Source organism: Plectropomus leopardus, chromosome 17, assembly GCF_008729295.1.
Source record: "Plectropomus leopardus isolate mb chromosome 17, YSFRI_Pleo_2.0, whole genome shotgun sequence".
Taxonomy (NCBI): domain Eukaryota; kingdom Metazoa; phylum Chordata; class Actinopteri; order Perciformes; family Serranidae; genus Plectropomus; species Plectropomus leopardus.
The window spans coordinates 7,785,112-7,807,088 of NC_056479.1; the positions used below are offsets into that span (position 1 = coordinate 7,785,112).

At 36.8% G+C, this 21,977-nt stretch overlaps 2 protein-coding genes across 2 annotated transcripts in view; one reads left to right on the forward strand and one right to left on the reverse strand.

The window, feature by feature from the left end:
- Positions 1-914, reverse strand: part of si:ch73-281f12.4 (Ras-associating and dilute domain-containing protein-like) — a 37,112-nt gene extending 36,198 nt beyond the window's left edge. The window contains exon 1 of the mRNA XM_042504935.1: positions 302-914. Coding sequence (XP_042360869.1) covers positions 302-429 — 128 coding nt within the window. The 5' untranslated portion in view covers positions 430-914. The remainder of the gene's footprint in view (positions 1-301) is intronic.
- Positions 915-7,738: 6,824 nt separating this feature from the next.
- grap2a (GRB2 related adaptor protein 2a) lies at positions 7,739-21,324 on the forward strand. The gene is made up of 8 exons (XM_042504856.1): positions 7,739-7,993; positions 14,499-14,651; positions 14,742-14,833; positions 15,436-15,555; positions 17,285-17,474; positions 19,202-19,294; positions 20,131-20,247; positions 20,645-21,324. Exons 2-8 carry the CDS (start codon positions 14,574-14,576, stop codon positions 20,822-20,824), a joined length of 870 nt encoding a protein of 289 aa, XP_042360790.1. The 5' UTR covers positions 7,739-7,993; positions 14,499-14,573; the 3' UTR covers positions 20,825-21,324.
- The last annotated feature ends 653 nt before the right edge of the window (positions 21,325-21,977 follow it).

Genomic DNA, 21,977 nt, shown 5'->3' on the forward strand with positions numbered 1-21,977 from the left:
TGGCCTTGATATCTTAATCTATAATAATTTAACACTATGTATTTGTTAATTCATATTTTGAAATAAACGTATTGGAATAGAAATTGGACTTCAGTACATGAATGAATGTAGTTTGTTAAGTTGACATACAGGGCGACTAACAGTGGTTATATAATATAAAGTGTCTTCATTTGATAATTACTGGCAAATACTATAACTTAATTAACACTTTTAGTTATTTGTTGTTGTCTGTGCTAGTGCTTAACATTACACATGCTAAATAAAGGGCTTAAAGTTCCCACTAATGTAATTAAGGACTTACTGGACAGATCCATTGCTGGGTTTCCTCCCCAGTTTGGCCAGTCGCCTCTTCGGAGAGCGGATGAGTAAACCCACTGGGAAGTTCAGGGCTTGTTTATTTACGTGGCTGCTTCTCTCCTCCGAAATCATTATTGTTGTCGATTCACGTAAACACAACAAAACTACTGGGACCGTTTAGATAAGCAGTAAATAGCATTCTTAGCCGCTAGCTAACGTTAGGTGATGAAAACTTATCCGGGACTAGAAACAACAATCCGCTTCCACCTTCCCCAAGAAAAGACGCTCCGAAAAATCAAAACAAGTCGTGGAAATACTCCAACATTGTCTCTGTATCCATAAAATAAAACTTGTGAAAAGCTACCTTGCTGCGAATGTTAGCTTGCCAACTTACATTCCCACACACGTTAAGAACCAAAAGAGCGCCAGTGGGTTCAAACTTCCCAAAAATCTGTTTTCCTGATGATAAAATCCAAACTCGTGAAATTTCAGCAACAGAAGAAAATAAGACATTTTTGCATCCTGTTTCTCCGTTTTTGACTTGAAGCTGTAGGAAAACAAGTCGAGAGACGGCTCCGGTCCATGGTAACAACCGTGAGATCCGTTAGTTGACGGTCAGGGAGTCTGGACCGGAGTGAATGAACGCAGGACCTGCTGCTGCGTGCTGGAGACACGAGCTACTACAGGTGACGTCACCGCAGCGTCATGCGCATGGTCCCTCGAGGGAGGCGGGACAAAAAACACATACACACACATCTATGACCAATAATAGATCCATGCCCAAGACTGGCCCACGCATTTAAGGAGTCCCACTCAGTTTCCTGGTTAAAATATTAGATTAAATGAAAGACTACAATAATGCTTCTACTCCACATCCTTTGAGAGGCAAATAATGTACTTTTTATCCACTATATTTATATAGTAGGGAGTAGGCTTATTAGATCTTTTACTCAAGTGAAAATAGCAATACACCCAAGTGTATGTACTCAATATACAGAATGGCCCATTTGAGAATAACGTTTTTGATATGATTGTATTGTAAATTAGGCATGTAACTCAGTTACTCTGTAGATTCAGATGTTTAATACAAAGTTTAAATCAACCATTAAATCGTGAGGCATTATTAAAAAAAATATGCCACCTAGCTTTATATAATTTAGCTTCACTTTACTAAGCAGCAACACCAATAAACACATGAATGCCTCAGTAGTAGAGTAATGTGGTACTATCATTCTGACATTGTTCATTCAGTATAATGAGTAATTTCACTTTTAGTACTTTAAGTTTATTTTGATGCAACAATTCTTTTACTCTGAATATGACCCTGTCTCCTATTACATAAGATTTTTCATGCAGATTTTATTCTGGGATTTCACTTTGACTTGCAAGTTGTTAGCAAACAGCTGCTTATTTACATCCAGTAGTTAGAGCAACAAGACCATGTATGCCTAAACTTTAGAGATTTTGGTACATTCTCATTGCTATTCCATAGACCACCACCACTGAAAGAAAAATTAATTCCTCTGGGTTTTTTTCAACATTCAGATGAAACATTCCTTAATATTTTCTTTGATTACAATGAAATAATAATTTAGAAAGTTATGAAACAATGGCAGAAATATAACAACATGTTGCATGAGTGATTCCTAGCTTAATTTATTTACTTCTCTGATTATTTTCCTGGGAAGTGATTTTTTAAATTTACATTTTTATCAAAAATGGAATGTATTGCAGGCACTTGGGATCACACAGATCATGGGGAAAATACAGTAACAAATGTTTTTAATGGTATTTAGTTTAGATGTTAATACACTGTATAGTATTCATGTACAAACAACCTTATGAAGTTGTTAACAATCCTGCAATAAGCAATAAACCCTGAAGCTTCAGTCCTCCAGCTGAGGCAAATTTGTGCATCAAGAGCTCTATCTAGTGGCAGTAAAGCTGAACTTTCACACAGCTGCAACACTTCATCTCATTACATTTTACCAGGAACATTGTTTTACTGCAGTGTATGATGCACACTAACTCCTGTGCAGCTATGTCAATTGCTGGCAGTTTTACTGACAGCTATTGTGTAAATAATGTCCTAAAATACAACACTGTGCATATGTCAGAGGTGGTAAGTAACAAAATACCCAAGGAAGAAGGAACACTTTATACATTTATTCTAATATTGCAAAAGGTACTTATTTTTTGCTCCAGATCATTTAATTATGTTGCACTTTTTAATTTAGCTATACTGACTCACTGACACAGTTTACTTTTTTTTTTTTTTTTACAATAAATATATTTAATAGAGCTCTATACAACATTCAAAGGATAAATATAGCTGTAAACCATTATTTCCTTTGTAAAGATATAAAGAAGTAATGAAAGCCTGAGCAGAAAACACTGACCCTGTGTGTGTTGTGTGTTGGCTGCGTGTGCATGTTAGTGCATGTGATACCCAGTGTGTGTATCCCATAGACTAGCTTATTGCTAACAATCTGCACTTTGCTTTAATGGTAGTTACAGCTGATATAGGGACAGCATTGTCACTATGGTCCCCCATCCAGCCCTTGTTTAACACCGTAAGCTCTGTAAGCACTGTTGTCACTGTTAACACTGTCAGCTGCTAGCCTCCAGCTTAGCCACCGCCATGTTGAGAGCCGCGTGCAGACAACTTCTGAATCTGCTTCTTGAATTTACCGTCATCTACTGTGTCCATTCCCATATCATAGCCTAGGAGTGGGGTTATGACAAACTACATAACCCAACACTTTTTGTGTTTCCTTTTCAAGATGGTGAGAGAGACGGCGGTATGACATGCAAAAAACTGTCCTTGACTAGAATCAAATTGGTGACATTGCAGTTATGTGGCATTCAATGTAACCATTTGACCACCAAAATGCTCCAAGTTTGAGTATTTTCTTACACAACTTACTCTTACATATCAGAATATATATGATACGCCACCACTTACACCTGCAGTACCTCTTTACCAATGCTCTCTCTTTCTCTCCTACACACACACACACACACACACACACACACACACACACACACACTGAGCCTGTGTAGTTTTGTTGTGGTATTGAGTAAGAGGCTAAGAGGCGGATGTGTGTGATCTCCGCCTGCAGCTGCTGTGCACAGCGAGCGGTTTGGAGATGATGTAGATTCAGGTCAGACGCATCTTTTCTGCAAACGGCCTGTTTCTGACTCTGACTGCAACATGCTGGCTGCACTTCAGTATCCATCCATTCAGTCAGTCAGTCAGTTTTGTTCCTGTGCTGAATGTCTGTTTTTTTCCCCATGCACTGTATGGAGGATGTTCTCTCATGTTACACCCTTTTTTGAGAAATAAATAAATCTTACTCATTGAAGAAAAATAAAGAAAAACATACATGAGTAAAGGACAGAGGTGCATGGTGTCTTATTTAACTGAAGGACAGCACAAAAATCCACCGCATATATCAGAGCAGGTATTTTGGTGCGTTAATGAGATGAAAAGAACAATAGGACAACATATTGGACATACCTAAATACAGTTTATATCTATTATTCAGTAATGCTACACCATATTACTCAAATCAAATGATTAACTTCTAAAATTCATACAGATAAAAACCAAAATTTCTACATGTAATAATTAACTTGATCCCACTCAAACCAAACAACATGGTATGAGAGTTACGCAACAGTTTATAATCCAAGTGTGTTGGTGTACAGTATTAACAAAATACATTTTGTTATCAAGCAAATTCTTGCTCACTGATTACATGTCACATTCACGCAGGTGGATTACAGCTGAGTGAAGCCATGTTAATTGCAACTAAATTACCTTTAAAGCAATCAAGCACTCAGGTTATTCAGACTTATGTCACCTAAGAGCACTCCCTCAAGATAATGCTCATTGGTGGCAAAATGTCAACACTGCTGTGTATTATGATAACACTGCTGCAGTTTGACTGTGTGAAAGACATAAAAACAATATCAATCATATGATATCTGCAAGACATTAATATATAATCATGATGTAGACATTTCTTTACACAGAAGACTCTTTCTTTGCAGCATTTATGAAAAGGTTTTCTATAAATGGGACTTGCTCAAGAATTGAACAAATTGTACTTCGCTAACTAAATGTGCCACATGGCAGTGGGGCTGACGACACACATAAATATACATTGCACAGATATGTGACAGGTAAAAATTCAAAACTTAATTGTAACATCCTTGTCACTTTAATTTATGTTTTACATTTGTGGTGCATATAAACTAATGCATTTGCTATTACCATAAAAAAATATGCCACACAGTGAACCTGGCACCTCAGGGGCCCCTGAAGGTCAAAGCTCGGGACAGTTGCCCACCTGCATCATTTTTTGGTAAATTAACACATGAGGTCTTGCAGGGCCATGAAGTTTTGCGCTATTAAGACCATATAAACTTTTATAGCTATTTTCTCAGAGATTCTGTGAGGAATTTAATTTCTCAAACTGCCCTGGCAGCCTGTGGTTTCTGTCCATTTGAAAACTGAAAGCATGATAAAACAGTGCAGACTATAGAGATTAATACTTGATTGTCATTAAACATATTATATATATATATATATATATATATATATATATATATATATATATATTTTTTTTTTTTTTTTTTTTTACAAGAAATAGAGCAGATATGGATTTCATGTTTTTCTACATACAGGTGTGCAGCTCCTTCTCTGGCCTTGCTGGTATCTTTACTAAATAATGCAGCAACATCCTTTACATTCAGCAAAGATGGCTGAGACACAGAGACATTTGAGTTCTCTCCACAGACTTAATAAAGCTCTTTTTTTTGATAAATAATCAAAGCAGAGCTCTGTTTGTTGTTTTTTGAGAATTAGATGGATTTATTATCTCTCCGAGTGAGTGTCATGCTTTACTGAATAGAGAGAAGTTGATTTTGATGCTACAAGAGAGAATATTTTGCAGTAAAGCTCTTTTAAATCAAAATCAAAAGACGTGACTTTCATGTCAGTGCCTTTGTTTTTAACATTAGTGCCTATTATGAAAAAAAAGAACACAGGCAATTTAAAAAGAGAAATATCAAGTTCACAGAATATAGCTGAACAGTCACAGTAGAAATGAAATAATAGACTGAAGCATGTTAGAGAAACATAAAGTTTCATTTGAGTTTACCTTATTCATTAGCTTTACTGTTGCTTCTGTTTTTTCAAACACTGAGGGGAGAGAAGCACATGGTTCTAAAACTGCTAACTTTAAAGATTTATTCATAAAATTAACTGTATTTATGTGGAACAATAGTCAAGTGTCTCTGGATTTAAGCAGAAAAATATTTTAGGCCTAATCAAAACTTGCACAAGATGACTGGACAAGACAAAAGAATAAATCATTACTAAGAGCATTAAAAACAACTTTAATCATTATCATATTTTATATATGTACTACTTAATATATTTGTGTGTATCTTATTAGTGTTAAATAGCTCAGGTTAAGGTTTGTTTTTTTGTGTGTGTGTGTGTGTGTGTGTGTGTGTGTGTGTTGTGTGTGTGTGTGTGCTCACGTGCAACTAAACCACAGTTGCAGAACTGCTGAGCAACCACTATTTATGACTCTTCACTAATAAGGCGTTCACAGATGAGGAAGGTTATGTGGTGAAATACAAAAGGGGAAGCTGCATCAAGTTAATTGTCAAGAGACAGACAGGAAACGGTGTAGATTTTCTGCAAAATAAAAAGGAAACAGATCAGGTGTCAACCAGAAAGTTATAGGCCAATAGCAATGCCCAAACTGCTTTGTGGGACATTTCACTGTGTGTTTAAATTAAATGTTTTGAGCAACACAAACAAAATTACAGTCACCATCACTGTATGGAGTAGTTGGCAGCAGAAACCTAAGAGACTGATAGCAAGCTAAGAACTATCTGCAAGCCGAGATATCATGAGAGGTTAATGAGAAAATCTGTTTTTGCAGGATTTGAGTAATGCGTTTCTGTATCCAGCAAACAAATGTTTTATTTACTGTTTGAAAAGGTGAATGATACATTGCAAAAGGGTACATGACTTTATTAAAATGCAATAGGCCTACATGTAGAATCAAAGAGACAGTCAAGACAGTTGAAACAGAAAGATTTTCTCAATCATAAAGACCACTTCCAGACATTTTTAATACATATAAAAAAACCCACTCTGCTTGCAGTTATAATTTTTGCCTGATTTGGTTCTTCCACCATAATAATTACATAGCTTATTTTTTTGTTTCATTAGCTTAGGCCACAACTTTTCTGCCCTCATTTAAAGGTCCAGGGCATTGAATTAGGTGGCATCTGATGTTGACGTAACAGAACTGAAACTTCTCTTGTGTGACAAACATGTAGGAGAAGCTGATGCAAAAGACACGAATGGTGCTGTAGAGCCAGTGTTTGGTTTGTTACAGCATGGTGGACTTTGTGTAAAAGTCTCTTGCTGTCCAAAAAGCATTTTCCCCTCAGTTGCTATAGTGAAAGTCGTCTGTAAAACTGTTGACAGGACACCTCAAACTGCGAACAAGGTCAATTTTGAATCTTTCTATTAGGATTTTTTATTATCCAAGGTGGTATGTTTGTAAAACTTTCCTGCAGCAAAGAAAAGTGATTTAAAATCCTGTGATGTCATCACATTGTAAGGACAATGAGCACAGTGGGAACTTGTGAGCGGTGCCAGCAGAGGAAACACTCCTGCACAAATTCAATGGGCTGCATACTTTTTTTGGCTTATGTGCCGACTGCAAGCCCTAAGGAAGTGCACCAGGCTCTGATGCAAATTTTACATATTGGCCAAAAGTGAAATTACACCACCCGGGTTGGTCATGTGATGCCCATAGGCTCTGAAAGACTTTTTCCTATTGACTTACACTGGGAAAGAGACATCTGTGTCCTCACAATTGAAGGTCTATAACAGCCGCAAGAAGCAAAGCTCTAAACTAGAAGTTAGTGGCTCAGCTGGCTGAAGTTTACAGCCGCCATAAGTCTCGAGTGTACAAGCCTCATAGGCTGGATCTTACCCAGCATAAGAGCTTTTTTTTGCCTCATGCACCAACGAGCAGCTGTCATAGGAATGAACGGGGCCCTGCCTCCATGGCTGTATCCTGACTTACTTAATACATCCATGGCCAGGTGAGCAACTCTGTTGGAATAAATGGCACCATCTGATCTATGAAGGCTATTACTGTAAATCTATAGGGGGAGGATATTGTTGAAAATATCTGCTTCTTCAAAGGTAATGAAAACACAATTCTTATATCCCATTCATATTTTCAGCTACTAGCATTATAAAAACGTGAAAACATTAAAAACCAAGTGTGCCCCTAAAGCCTACACACACACAAAAAGAAAAAAGTGGAGTTTTATTTTGAAAATGAGGACGGAAGTGACATTGGACTGACAGACCCAGTAGCCGGTGAACAGAGGCGGCTCTCGTCACGCAGCAGCATCAGAGCGGAGGACAACCGCACAGAGCGGAGATACACGGAGCTCAGAAATCATCTTAACTGGACTTCATCTAATCATCAGCGGAAGAGAACGCCTCACACCTAAACCGGGACTTTTATTTGTTTATGTAAACATTTAGTTGAGCCTACAATTATGCTGCTGTGTTCACTCTGCGGAGAGAGAAGAAGCCAGCCTTAGAATAAATTCTCCACACGTTCAACTCCACTGCGGAGGAAAGGTAAGAAGAACAATCTTGATTAAAACTTTATAATGGCTATATATATAATAATAATTAAAAAAAAAAATCAAACACCATACTTCCTTGTAAAAATAATGATTTTTGTGAGAGTTCAGTTCTCTTCCTCTTTCTCTTTCTCTCTCTTTCTCACTTCTCCATCGTCCATTCAAGTTAAAATGAAACAAAATCTTTACTGTAATTTCCACACACCAGCCCATATCCTTGTTTAATTAAATGTAACTCTTATGAGGAAATCTTAGCTGCATATATATAACAACCAGCATTAATCATAATAATTTGGGTTTTTTTTATTGCCTAATATATGGACACCAACAGTTGGCTGCACTCAGTTGTAGAACACACTCTATAAACTTCATTTCTGATCACATTTCTTTGTTATCCATGTGTTCATTCATAGGATCCTACTGTGTGATATGGCTTGTTTTTCCCCAGTTGCATGATTTTACTCCCCTGGCTTTGGGGAAGTGGTTTTAAAAGCAATGTTTTGTGTGAGTGAGAGGCTCAATGGAGGTAATAGCTAATCATTCATCGTCTCATTAGTTAGGAAAATATGTATAGTTTTTGTGTAAACCAGTGGAGATCGCTGCGTGCCTGTTGACAAAGATGTCAGACATCGAGGTTAGAGCTCAATGCCCTGTTTGCTCTCTGATGAGAGATAACCAGCATGTTCTCATCTCAACTTAAGACATCCTCCGCTGCAAACACAGTCCACACCCTTCTGCAGTCTGTGGTGGGAGAAAACTTTCTGCTGAAACTAAGTATTATTCTCATTAGCGCTTATCCGCCAAATATTTTCTCAATACTCATAACGTCTGAAAATAGTAAAAAAAAAAAAAAAAAAATGCCTGTGAAGTATATATATATATATTGAACTTACAAAAAATAGAATAAAGCCAATGAGTTGATTGATAGAGAAATAACAGAAATAATAGTTTGTCGGCTTCTCAGATGTGTGAATTTGCTTTTCTTTGTCATTTATCAATGTGTAGTGATTATGTTTAGGATTAAACATAAACTTATGTTTTGGAATTCAAAACATAAGTTTAAGTTAGATAAAACAAGTGCTATGAAAACATCACCTTTGCCCTGAGGAATTGTTGAGTATTTTTTCTCTACTTCATCTTTTTTAAATGTGTTTTATATTTACATTTCATAGTCTAGATGTAAGGCTGGGTGATATTGAGAAAATCAAAAAGATTTATTTATTTATTTATTTTACAAAATAGGTTAATATTGTGACAATACTGTTGGATTGACTGTTATTACTTTCACAAAATATTTACACCATGAGATTTTTGATAAACGGCCATCAGTGATGTGAATATAATTACTATACTGTTGAAGGCAGTTAATAGAGAACAGTCTGGTAAGTTCAGGGAATTACATCATTTTACTGTAATGTAACTTATGATATTAGAATATCCAAAATCTAAGAAAATATCTACTCTCATTTCACAACATTGACATAATAATGATATATTGCCCTGCCCTAACTAGTCTATTAATCAAATATTGGAAAAACTGATTAGTAGATTCATCAATAATGAAAATAACATCTAGTTTCAGCCCAGCAAAAAGAAGTGTATAGTTGTGTCTCAGAAAGACTCTTAGGTAATATGTTGCACTAATACTAATATTATAAGTAACAACAAATTGCTCCACCTTGACCTACCATTATATACTAAAGTACTGCTGACATATTAACATGTCAGCAATCAAATAATACAGTATGTACATTTTGATGTACATAGTATGCTGAATGCCGTGTACTTTTAATTTTGCCGTTTCAAATGCATAATTCCTACAATGCTCATGATTCTCATTTTTTAAGACTGGACTTCAGTTTTGTAATGAAAATAATTTTATATTAGCACTGTTACTTTCTTTAAAGTAAATAATCTGAATACTCCCCCCACTGCTGGTAAAAAGTAACATGTTTTTGAAGTTGGAAAACAACAGTGTGATTGTTACAGATAAAGGAATATAAACCGTTTCAGCAGCTTCTCTTCTTCTCTGATTCAGAATAACTCTTGTGTGTGCAGTCTGCTCACATACTGTGCTTGCAGCTCATGATACAGGTGCCAAATGAGAAAGGAGTACCCCTGTAGTTCAGATAGTGAAACTTAAAAATGCAAAATGCAACACTTCTTATAACTGAAACTATTAATTGCACATTTGTTATCAGTGAAAAAAATGCTGCATGTTCACACAAACTCGTTCAAAATCACCTCAGATTGTCACCAAAACAACTTTATCATCACATCAGTCTGCAACTGTTCAAAATCAGCATGTATAAATTGTTATTCTGATGCCAAAATGCCAAAGCTTTACTGGTTTTAGCTTTGAATATTTGGTGGTTTTATTTGTCGTCCATAATAGTTTATATACTTAATATCTTCATGGTAGGACAAAATGTGACTTTTAAAGACATCAACTTGGACTGGAAAAGAGCATATTTGGCATTTGTTGACAAAACATCATTAGTTGCAACCCTAGGCAAAACAAATGATCACCAAGAACCATTTTTGGCAGAAATTAATTGTTTAAATCAACATTTGTACACGAAAATGCCAAAGTATCATCTCTGGCTCAGTTGTGAAAGTTTGCTGCTGTTCTTAGTCTTCAATGGTTATTAATATTCAATTTGTTTCATATATCTTGGCCTCTGCATCTTTATATGTTTCATAGACTATATATGCTGTCAGCGAATATGCTATATATACATATTTAAATATATATAACTATATAGACGAATTGCAATTAATTGTGAATATAAAATATGCCTAATGGAAACGTCATCTTCGAAAAAAAACTCCTATTTATCGCAAAAAAAGTTTTTATGTTCGCATGAGATGGTATTTCAGGTGATTCAGAAAAGACATATTTTGTAAAACTGCGATGGAAACACTTTTTTGGCTTTTAAAGGTCACAAGATGCTATGGGTATGTGGTTGTCGGTAGGAACTGGCTGCCTGTTACATGATGAAGCAGGCGCTGCAAGAGGTGTTATTGCATCGCTTAACTCTTCAATAGTTCAGCGGAGCATCCGGATGTTTTGGATCCACAATTCCTCTGTGAAATTGTGGACTATCATCTCCTAGAAATCCCTCATTTGTTCCCATGTATAAGGGGCTTGCCTTTCCATAATCGCTTGCATAACACGTCTACATCGCCTTTGATTGAAAATAATGACTGTTCAGTGGCTGCAATAGAAACAAACCTGCTAATGTTTTGAACATCCATCACCATGCTTCTTGGAATGTTATCACATGAAGGAAAGTTGTTTTTGTTTGAAAAAGCATAAATGTGACAGACTCATGTTAAAACAGTTTGGCTTATGTCAGTGAATCCATAATGGCGTCCCGTTCGTTCCAGCTTTGCAACGACTATAAGAGTTCTCTTGTTGCTGTTATCATGTGGGAGCTGAATGTAACTGCAATCATAAAATGTTGACTGAAGCCAGAGAGGCTAAGTTAGTTATTAAAGATGAGATAAGACTGAAAAAAAAAGGCCCCGCAGTCATGCAGGAACCACTGAGTGTACTAAAATTGTACTTAATTTCCCCTTTATGTGTTTCTGCATTTAAACACATAGTCAACAGCTGAGACAGGAGTGAGTTATAAAAGTGTGGAGGGAAGTGCATTAATTTCTTAAATTATACGAACACCTAAAACCCTTGCATATTAAGATAAAGGTGAATTGTGTGTCGTGATAATGGGAAGGTAAAAAAAACTCCATACTCAGAAGTCACGCTCCCTGTGTGTGTGTTGTAAGTTGAGCTTCTTTTTTTGTTGTCGTGGTAGCCATGGAGTCCTGCAGGGGCCTGAATATCAAGACCTGATACTTAACTTGAACCATGATATGCAAAACCACCCACCACCTGCACATATAGATAATAATGATAATAACATTAATAACTATATTTATATAGCATTTTTAAAAACAAATGTTTGCAAAGTGCTTTGACACACAGAGCAAAGGCAGGGACACAGGGAGTAATAAAATAAACATCACTAAACAGAGAAAGGTCTAGAGAAGTCAAACAAAAAGACAGAACAAAAGATGAGAACACAAATGGTCAATGAGAATACAACAAATAAAAGTAGTAAAACAAGCAGATCTCAAAATACGACTAATTAGTTCAGCAACCCGATCCTAAACGCTGACTGCAAATCCTATATTAACCACGCACTGTTCTAAATCATTTGGTTTGGCAGCATGTTCAAATTGAATATTTTGGGCCATTTCATGCATGTCAAACTAAGATAATATATTTCAAAATTACAGTAATTTAGGAAATACAGTTTAATTGAATATTTATGCCCGGCAATAGCTATCGCATTATGGCATTATGTTTTGGGTCGCCCTTCGATCCGTCTGTTCATCTGTCCATCCCATTCTTGTGAATGTGATATCTCAAAAACACCTTGTGGGAACATCATTTGGCACAAACATCCACTTGGACTCAACAAAGAGCTGATTAGATTTTGGTGGTCATAGGTCAAAGTTCACTGTGACCTAGTCTGTCTTATTCTTGTGTGTGAAGCTTGCATGTTTTCACAGACATGGATGTTAACTGTAAGTGCAATGTGACTCGCACGCCGAGGCATACAACCGAATCTTCACAGCTAAAATGCCGGTTAGTAGCACACCTAATGAAAGTGGCTCTTGTATTTCAGCTGCCACAGAAGACAGAACCAACACAAAAAGTCAGCAGTCAGAGGACTAAATATGTGAAAGACATTACATTTTACATGACTTTTTTTCACACATTTTATCATAATTTATTTATCATCCAACACCTGGGACTTAACCTGGAAAAAAATCAGATAAATACCAACCATGGATCACCTTTTTTTGTGTCTTTTATTTGATTTAACAGAAATAGACAGATGACAGTTCATCACATAATTATGCCCACTTTCCCAGACCCATCTAAGCCCACCCTCCACAACTTCCCTCACCCCAAGGCGCAAGCGAGGAAAAAATTAATAATAATTAAAAATATATGTATAATAAAAAATAAATGAATAATAATTAGAATAATAATACATAATTTAATACACAAGTATAAGAGACAAAATAAACACATTAAAGAAAGAAAAAAGAAAGAATAAAAAGCAAGAGAAAAGAAAAGAGAGGGAAAAAAGCTAATCTGTGGATGATATTTTGTCTGTTTTTTTTTTCTCTTTTTCTTCTCTGAGATCAGCTTTTTTGCTGGTCACTCACTGGTCACCTGCAGGTACCAGCCTATTGCAGGACGGTCACTTTGTCAGCACTGTTACCGTTGTTAGCACTGTTAGCAGTGATTCAGCTCAGTCTCCTCCATGTTTGCCTGTGACGTCAGGTGAGAGCCGTGTGCAGACAATCCCGGCCCAGACTCTAAATCTTGTATATAGCATCTTAAGGGATGTTTGTTTGCCCCATGTGTAAAGAGCATACTGTGGGTATTTTATCGCAGTATATCTACTCCTAGTGTACCTGAGTTCAAGAATAAAGTTGTAAGTTGCAAAGCACCCTACAGCTGCATGTGTGAGGCGAAAGTACATTCAGTTAACTTCATGATATCTCACCACATCCTTCACTCTACAACCACAAACAGAGTGAAGATTTTAGTCACATCTATGGGAAAATAACCAAAAAGTGACACCCAAGATACACTTGCTGCTGTCATGGGATTCAAATCCCACTTCTGACCCATGTTTAACAAGTTAAACTCTTTTAATCAAAGAATCACATTTCACTCATGATGTGTTGATGTGTGCTCACGTCCTGTTTGTGTATCTGAAGGTAAACAGTTAGCAAATGAAGAAGTGGCTTCTGTGACTCTTCCTAATTTAAAAATAGATTAGAAATAAGTTTTTCCAGTTCCTTTACTCTTTATGTCATTTTGTCCTCATTCATGCCGAGAGCTCGCAATCTGATAGCTGCGCCACATTTGTGTGTCGTTTCCAGGAACTGAACTAATCAATGGTTGAGTGAAATAACACTGAAAAGACACTGCCTGTGTTCGTGTTTAATGTTTATAATCAGTTAACATGCTGTTCCGCTCAACCATATCCCTAAAAACCAAACAGAAGTCTCACAAGTTTAGACTCTTATAAATGTTTAAAATCAACTCTAAATCATCCTTGCATAAGCACTTTAACTTTGTATAATGAGAGTCAAATGCATTTATCAAAAGGCTAGAAATATAATCCTAATCCTCATATAATAAAATATATTCACTTTGAACAGTTTTCAACTCATCTTGTGACTTCCTGAAAAAAATCTTGTGACTTTCTTGAAACCACAGCTGTTAAGTATCACTATCTAATCAGCATGTCGACACCTCGGAGAGAGAAAAATGTCTCTGCTCTCACAGATCAGATTTTTTATTTAACATGCACTTTGAAGCACCATGTTTAGAGTAAAAACCATTTTTCTTGAAACTCTGCAGATTTTAGAGGAGAACTGACATTTTAAAATTCTTCCCTCCTGCATAGAAACACTTGTCGTGGACTCTCTCTTCGTCCCTTTTGTTTGTTTGCTAAACCTTCTGGACGCTTCAGCCGGACCTGATGGAAGCCAGGGGAAAGTATGATTTCACTGCAACAGCAGACGACGAGCTCAGCTTCAGGAAGGGCGATATACTGAAGGTCAGTGGATGATGAGTTTTCTCTAGACATGGCTTCATAAAGTTTTATCATCATTGTATGACGTGCCTTTTCTTTGCTTTTTCTGATCAGATTTTAAGCCCACAGGATGAGTGGTATAAAGCAGAGATGAACGGACAGGAAGGATTCGTACCACAAAACTACATCGAGATGCAGACTCCGAGGTAAGAGATGTTTAAACCCTTTAACAAGCAGTGAAACTGGAAGGAAGTCTGTTACCTTATTTGGAGTAGCGTCCAGTTTACATTGTTAGAAATTAAATGTGTAAACCACATTAAGATCACAGCAACAACAGATGCTAATTCTGCAACAGGACTGCTGACATAACTCAATAAAATAGGAAATGTATATGTATAGACTAATATTTTAAATAATAAACTTAAAAATGTTTCCTTTCAGAGGAGACCACAAACAGGACTGTATAAAAAAGATATTTATTCTATAGAATAAAAATATGTATTAAAAAAAATAGCAATACTAATAACAATAATAATAATAATTGAATGTAAAATAAAATAAAATGAAATAATAATAATAATAAAATTTATTTTATATAACAAAAGCCAAAAAGTGATAAACCTATAGGTTTGTCCCTTTGGGGCTTGTAGAAAAAAAATGCTATACTTTTTAAGGAGAAATTAAAGCATGTTATTCAACATTGGCTGTAGATGTGTCCGCATGTGGTTTACATCAGATAAGCATTATATCTGCTGTGTGTGTGTGTGTGTGTGTGTGTGTGTGTGTGTGTGTGTGTATGCATCTGTAGGTGGTTTCAGGAGAATGCCAGTCGCAGCGCTGCAGAGGAAGTCCTCAGGTACAAAGATGTGGGAGACTTTGTGATCAGAGGATGTCAGAGCTCCCCGGGAGACTTCTCCATCTCTGTCAAGTGAGTGATGAAATGTGTCTCAGAAGTCTCAGAAGCTTGAACTAAAACTCAGAAGTGTTGGTTTTTACTACAAATTCACTGCACCCAAATTCTGTGACGAGACGCTTTTCTGACTTATCGATCAGCAAGATTAATTAGTTCATGTTAAACCCTATTTGCATGGTATCAGTATCACCAGGGTATATCATTACATATGTCATCTGTGATCTTAATCCCCTGTGCCATGCTCAGAATTTGTCAAATAAAAATTCCACCGCAAATTACTTACAATATTTCTCCAAACAAATAAGGCTGTGTGATAATATTAATCCTATGCAAATCAACTTCTTGGTGATTTGGGCTTATGTTTAAGTTTTTTTTTCCCTCCCACATCTCTTTTCTGCCTCTTTCCCAGTTGAGAATTGCTATATCACTCACGCCCCCAGGTACCGCTTTAAATCGTGAACAGCAGGCTCCTGGGTAAAAGTCTGGAGGTTATTCGTGATTGGGCTTAGTGTTCTTTAGGACCCAAAAGCAGACTTGAACACAGATGGGTGAATGATGATGGCGGGTTTATTTGGCAAGATAGCTGGGGGAATGTGGGAAGCCAGAGATGGCAGGGGCAGGCAGGTCTGACAGGGAGAAGAGGAGTTGGGACTGGCCGGGGCTGAGAAACGCCGGCAGATGACTGGATGGGCTTGGCAGGGCATGGTGGTTCAGATGGAGGTGGTTAGTTGGCGTGGAGGCGGAAGCTGGAGTTTGGTGGGACAGGACACAATTGTTAAAAAAAAAAAAAAAAAACTGTCTGAAAAGCACACGGAAAACATCCTGGTGTAAAGATATAGAGCAGCCGAGGAGTCAAAACCATACTCATTCTAATGTGGACTGTCTTTCTCTTTTTATTATGACAGTTGAGTGTTAAAAACAACAAAGGAAGTATATCTCAAAGCAAGATTCAGAGAGGAACATTCTGGGAACTTAAAGGAAACTTGATGCTGAAAACATTACTGAAACATTGCATCGTACCATTCTCAGGATGTCGAGCTGGGTTTGCAGTCAAGTTGACAGAACTGATTTCAGGTTGTTTCCTGGCATTTACCGCTACAGTTTGACAACAAACCCACATGTTCACATTATATCCAATTCAGAGCATTATTACTAATCTAGTTGTTTATTTGGTGGTTTTTAACACATTAAAGTGTGACAAGAATGGGTTGAAGATCACTTGATTGAACCCAATTTAACCGTCAGAAACATTAAACCAATGTTCCCCCTCTGCACCCGCCAGTGTGTTTAAAAGATGTAAACTCTGACTCATTGTGTCACCCTCTGAGCTCCTCTAATGTGCTGCAAACTCTGCAAAGACTTCACATATTTACAACCAGGACACAGCTGCAGGAGCGGTGTTCCAGTTAACAGGCCAGAGCTCAGTTAGTTTATGTCAGAGTGTCTGCAGTTATTCAGACAACCAGAGAAAACATTTACATCGCACACAGCTTTCTTTAGTCCTATTTTCTACTCTTAGTTGTTGTATCATTTGTGCTTAGGTTGTGGTTCTGGTCACCAGGATGAGACTCTTTTCTTTAACTTTAAATTTGATGTTGTAGTTTTGTACATCAACCAGCAGAGGACAATCCAGCCGAGCAAACAGCTGAGCCTCTGGAATGGTGGAGTCAGGTTTTCAGTCACTTATTAAGCCTGTAAAAAAAAACATTTTAAAAAATCAACCACACGCTTTGTCTTCCCTCAGACATGAGAGCGACGTTCAGCACTTCAAAGTGATGAGAGACCAGAAAGGCCAGTACTTCCTGTGGTCTGAGAAGTTCACCTCTCTAAACAAGCTGGTGGACTTCTATAAGTCCACCTCCATCTCTAAAACCAGGGAGATCTACCTCAACGACGGCAGCGCAGACAATAAGAGCCCGTCCGGGGTCCAGTCGGTAAGCGACCTCTCTGTTTAGCACAGGCGCTCAGTTTTGATTTGCCCTTAAATAAATCAGTAAACCTGCTTAACCTAGACTTCCTAATGTCTTAAAGAGGCCACACCACGGTGACCTACTTATGTGGGTTTCTTGTCAAACATGCAGTTCAGAATAATGAAAATGGATTTGTACTACTACAGTCTGCAAGTATAAACAAATCTGCTTACAGACAACATGAATCGAAAAGATGCATTGAAGGCCATAATTAACTAATCTGCCAGGTACTCTGTCGCTTAATCAATCAATTATTTGGTTGGTAATATGTCATTAAAAAATGGCAAAAACCCCAAAGTGCAATTTCACAGCATTCAAAATTACTTCTTTGAATGTCTTGTTGTGTTTAACCAACAGTTTATTATCATAGAAGACAAAGAAAACCAGAAAATATGCACAATTAAGGAGCTGTAAACTGACTTTTTGACACTCTTCATAAAAATAATGAATTGATGGTCCAACATGTGTCACAGATTATTTTTCTGATGTGTTATAAAGCAAAGGAGCAGCAGATTGTTATTGTGATTAACAGCCAATATGGAAATAACTTGAAGTGTTTTTTATCGTGAGTCAGTTTAATGCAAAACAACTTATTTGGTTATATGCTATTTATAGTTTAATATCAAGTTTTGCCCGCCTATGCCTTGTGCTGTCTTAGGTTGAGTTTTTTTGTATTATTAGACTTGAGTTTTTCACTTGTATGTCGTTTCATAACAAAACAAAATCAAATCAAATTAAATCTAACTAAAAGTAGTCGGTTAATTTAATGGAAGTATTCTTTTTTTATTGAAATGAGCAAAATAAACTTTTCTTGGCTCAAACTAAAAATGACAGTTCATTTAAAGTAAAACCTCTCTCTTGGGAGTCGAATGTGTTGTTCGATCATCGCCTCTAAATGCAATTTTTTTTAAAGACATTATCTGAATTTGAGCAATTCGTTTGTTACATTTGTATGAAAAATAAAAATCAGAGGCAGAGTGACGGAGTGCTTGTCCTCGAATAATCACGTGAATGAGAAGTGCCAGAAAAGGAAATGAAACCAAAGAAAGGACAGAAGACTTAATGTCTTAATGAGAGTCAAAGTGAGCTGAGGAGTCTGTCCTGTGTAATATAGCTTCACTTTGCTTGATTTGTTCATTAATAATAAAAATAGTTATTTTCTTATTTTTCAGTTATTCTGACTAATTTCTAGTTTTCTTACATGTTTAAAATACTATAATAACCAAAGTTATTCCCTTCAGAGATTTAGAATAAGCTGTAACCAGGAAATGTTACTATGATAAAATGTTTTTTTGTGAAAAGCCTAAATAATTGTTGTCATTGGTTAATTGTTTCTCAATGTATTAATAATATATTAACTTCTCACTTTAGCTCTAAACATTTAAAATATTGGCTATCTTGATTTTTTGCATCATTAATTTGTACTCATGTCAAATTTTCAGTTTTATCAGTTTCAGTATAGGAAGTTACGAAACACTTGTATGTTGGTAAATACATTGTTTACTGTCATATGGGAAGTTAGATAAGAAATTATTGCCTACATGTTTATGTGAATGTTTTGAATATATTTTATATAACTTCCTCTGTAGTTCACTCGACAGATGAAAAACATTTGATTTATGAATATAAAAATGTAAGTGGCTGCTGTAGTTCCTGATGTCACAGCGTGCTGTTATGTTTTCGTCCTTTAGGTGAAGAGAGGAAGTTTGCCTGAACAGCGCAGCACAGCTACAGCTGCCGTTGCTTCCCCGCGGAGAGCTTCAGACCAGCCCAACAACCAGCTGGTACATTTTTTACCAACCACTTCTCAGACTTTATCTGACATCTGCTCCACTTTGACACTCAATTTTATACAAGCAGATATTGTCACAGTAGTTTTCAGTTTGCATTGATGATACCACCTGGAGTGACAGAAGTTGGAACATTTCAACCATTTATCTTCTTATTTTAGCTTGGTAACTATTTATCTGTTCATTTTAGCTGACTATGTCAGTGGTTTAGACTGACAGCCATGGCTATCGGCACTATGTTTTCATGTTATCCATCCGTCCATCCCACTCTCGTGAACGTGATATCTCAAGAGCGCTCCGAGGAAATTTCTTCAAATTTGGGACAAATGTCCACTTGGATTTAAAGCCATTTTTGGTAATATTTGTGAAAATTATCATATTTGTTGTAAACTGTCTCTCACACAGTGGTCGGTCTTGTCAGTTACTCTATGAACTGCTGTCAAACTAGACTGTACTGATATCAACATTCTGTTACTGCATTGCCTATTTCTCACCTTAAATGTTTTCAGAAGCATTTTTTAGTTTACTGTTTAGATGTAAAATGAAAATGTTGATCCAGTGGGTGGTGCTCAGTACTCTGTTAAACTGCATCCAACATAGCAGCCGGGCCTCAGACCTTCTCATTTTTTTTACAATTTAACAGTACACTGAAATATGTTTCTGAAAACATTTGAGGTGAGAAATATGCAATTCAGTAATATAATCTTGATTTATTCTTGATCAGCGCTGCCTAGTGTGACAGTGCATCATTCTGGTCCATATAATATTTGTATGTTTTAGTTTACAGTCAGCCAAAGCAGAAACTCAAAGTGTTTTTGCATCTTTTTCAGGCTAAGAGAGCTGGTCTAGAGGAGCGTGCACACACCATCGGTCACACAGGAAGAAGCAGCCCCATCACAGCTGCCTATCCGCCCCGTCGCACATCTGAAACCATGCCTCTCCCTCAGGTCAGCTTGCCGTCCTTTCTCCTCTCCTCCACACTTGTGTTGTTAGGACCCTGTGTGTGTGTGAGTGTGTGTGCAGTGCTATTTACACAGCTGCTACAATTAGGTGTATAGGTGTAGAGAACAAATCCGTTTTTTTTCTTCTTTTTTTTTAACAGGCTGTAAACATTTTATTTCTGCTGCTGAATGGACTATGTTTAGAGAGTGGATAAATAAGGAACACAAAGTTGAATTATTTGTAATTTAAGTGCACACATTTCCATATACTGAAATGTGTTTTTTTTTATCATCATTAACACTTTAACAAGGCTGTTTAAAAAACTCATCTTTAACGGTGACAAATTTGTACTTATTGATCGGTTTGTGAGTTAATAATCATTTTCCTTCCTCTGTCCCGCAGAGGGCGTCCACGATGCAGGTGAAGGCGCTGTACGCCTTCACTGCCGAAGAGGACGACGAACTTGGTTTCAACGCCGGCGACATCATCGAGGTGATGGATCGCTCCGACGCGTCGTGGTGGAAAGGGAGGCTGCGGGGGAAAAGTGGGCTGTTCCCTGCCAACTACACAATACAGCTGTGAGAAAACACCCCAGGCGATGCACATAGTTTGCCTGCACACGATCACAGACTCGCTCTGCAGGTGCATCATTATGTGTTTTTGAACACAAACACTGACTCATCTTATGTCTGCAGCTTGTGTTCATCAAGACGTCGGAGCCGATGGAAGTGTGAGACAGATAGAGTTTTCAGATATTGATAACATATATGCTGCACAAAGGAGCAGAGACACACCTGCAGGGACTTCCGAAAACCTGGTCCATATTCAACTACTGCAGAATGCAGCGAGGAACGTTTGGTCATTTGTATCATGACATATCTGACAGCAAGTATTTATTTGCAAAACCCTCTTGACCAGTCTGTTGATAAATCGCCTTCAATCCAACTGTTTCTGCTCGCATTGTTAGTGGACGCATATTTTATACCATAAAAAAGTTTTGTATGATAAACAATCAGCAGATTTCTCAAGAATGCTTAAAAAAGGTGTGTAACTTCCTCCAATAAAATATATTTTTGTTATCACAGATTTCATATTTAATTGCAATACTTTGAACGATAAGAGCCTTCTGATGAAATTCATTGACCAGAAAGTTATATTTTACTGACTTCCTGAGAGGGTTCATCTTCCTTTATGGCATTTTTTTCCCTTAAAGCTACAGAAAAATATTAATTGTTTTTATTATATCTATGGAAACCTGAAATGTATTTATTAAGATAGAAGATCTGCAGATATTTTCTAAGTATTGACAAGCTGCTGGCAACCACATCCCGCCAAAATAAAGCCAGAAATAAAGTTAGCTTTCAAAATGAAACTTGCACCAGAACCCTTGCCCTAATTCATGGACTGGATCCTCTGAAGCAGAAATTCTAACAAATTATTTTCAATTATGCACTCCCTTTGATTTTTTTTCAGTCAAGTACCCCCTGATCAAAAGCAAAACATTTTTAGTTGAGAAAAAAAAAAATGTCAGTGTGTGATCTGCTAAACAATCTTGCAGCTGAAGTAAAAAAAAAAAAAAAAAATCAAAAATCAATGCAAACTTTTTGATGAGTTGCACTTACAATTTAGTGATATAATCATTTTAGGAATTATGCATGACTGATATTTTTCAAATTAACATTCAAGAAAAATCTTACATATCCCTGGTAGCACTCCAAAGTCCAAAGAAATGTTA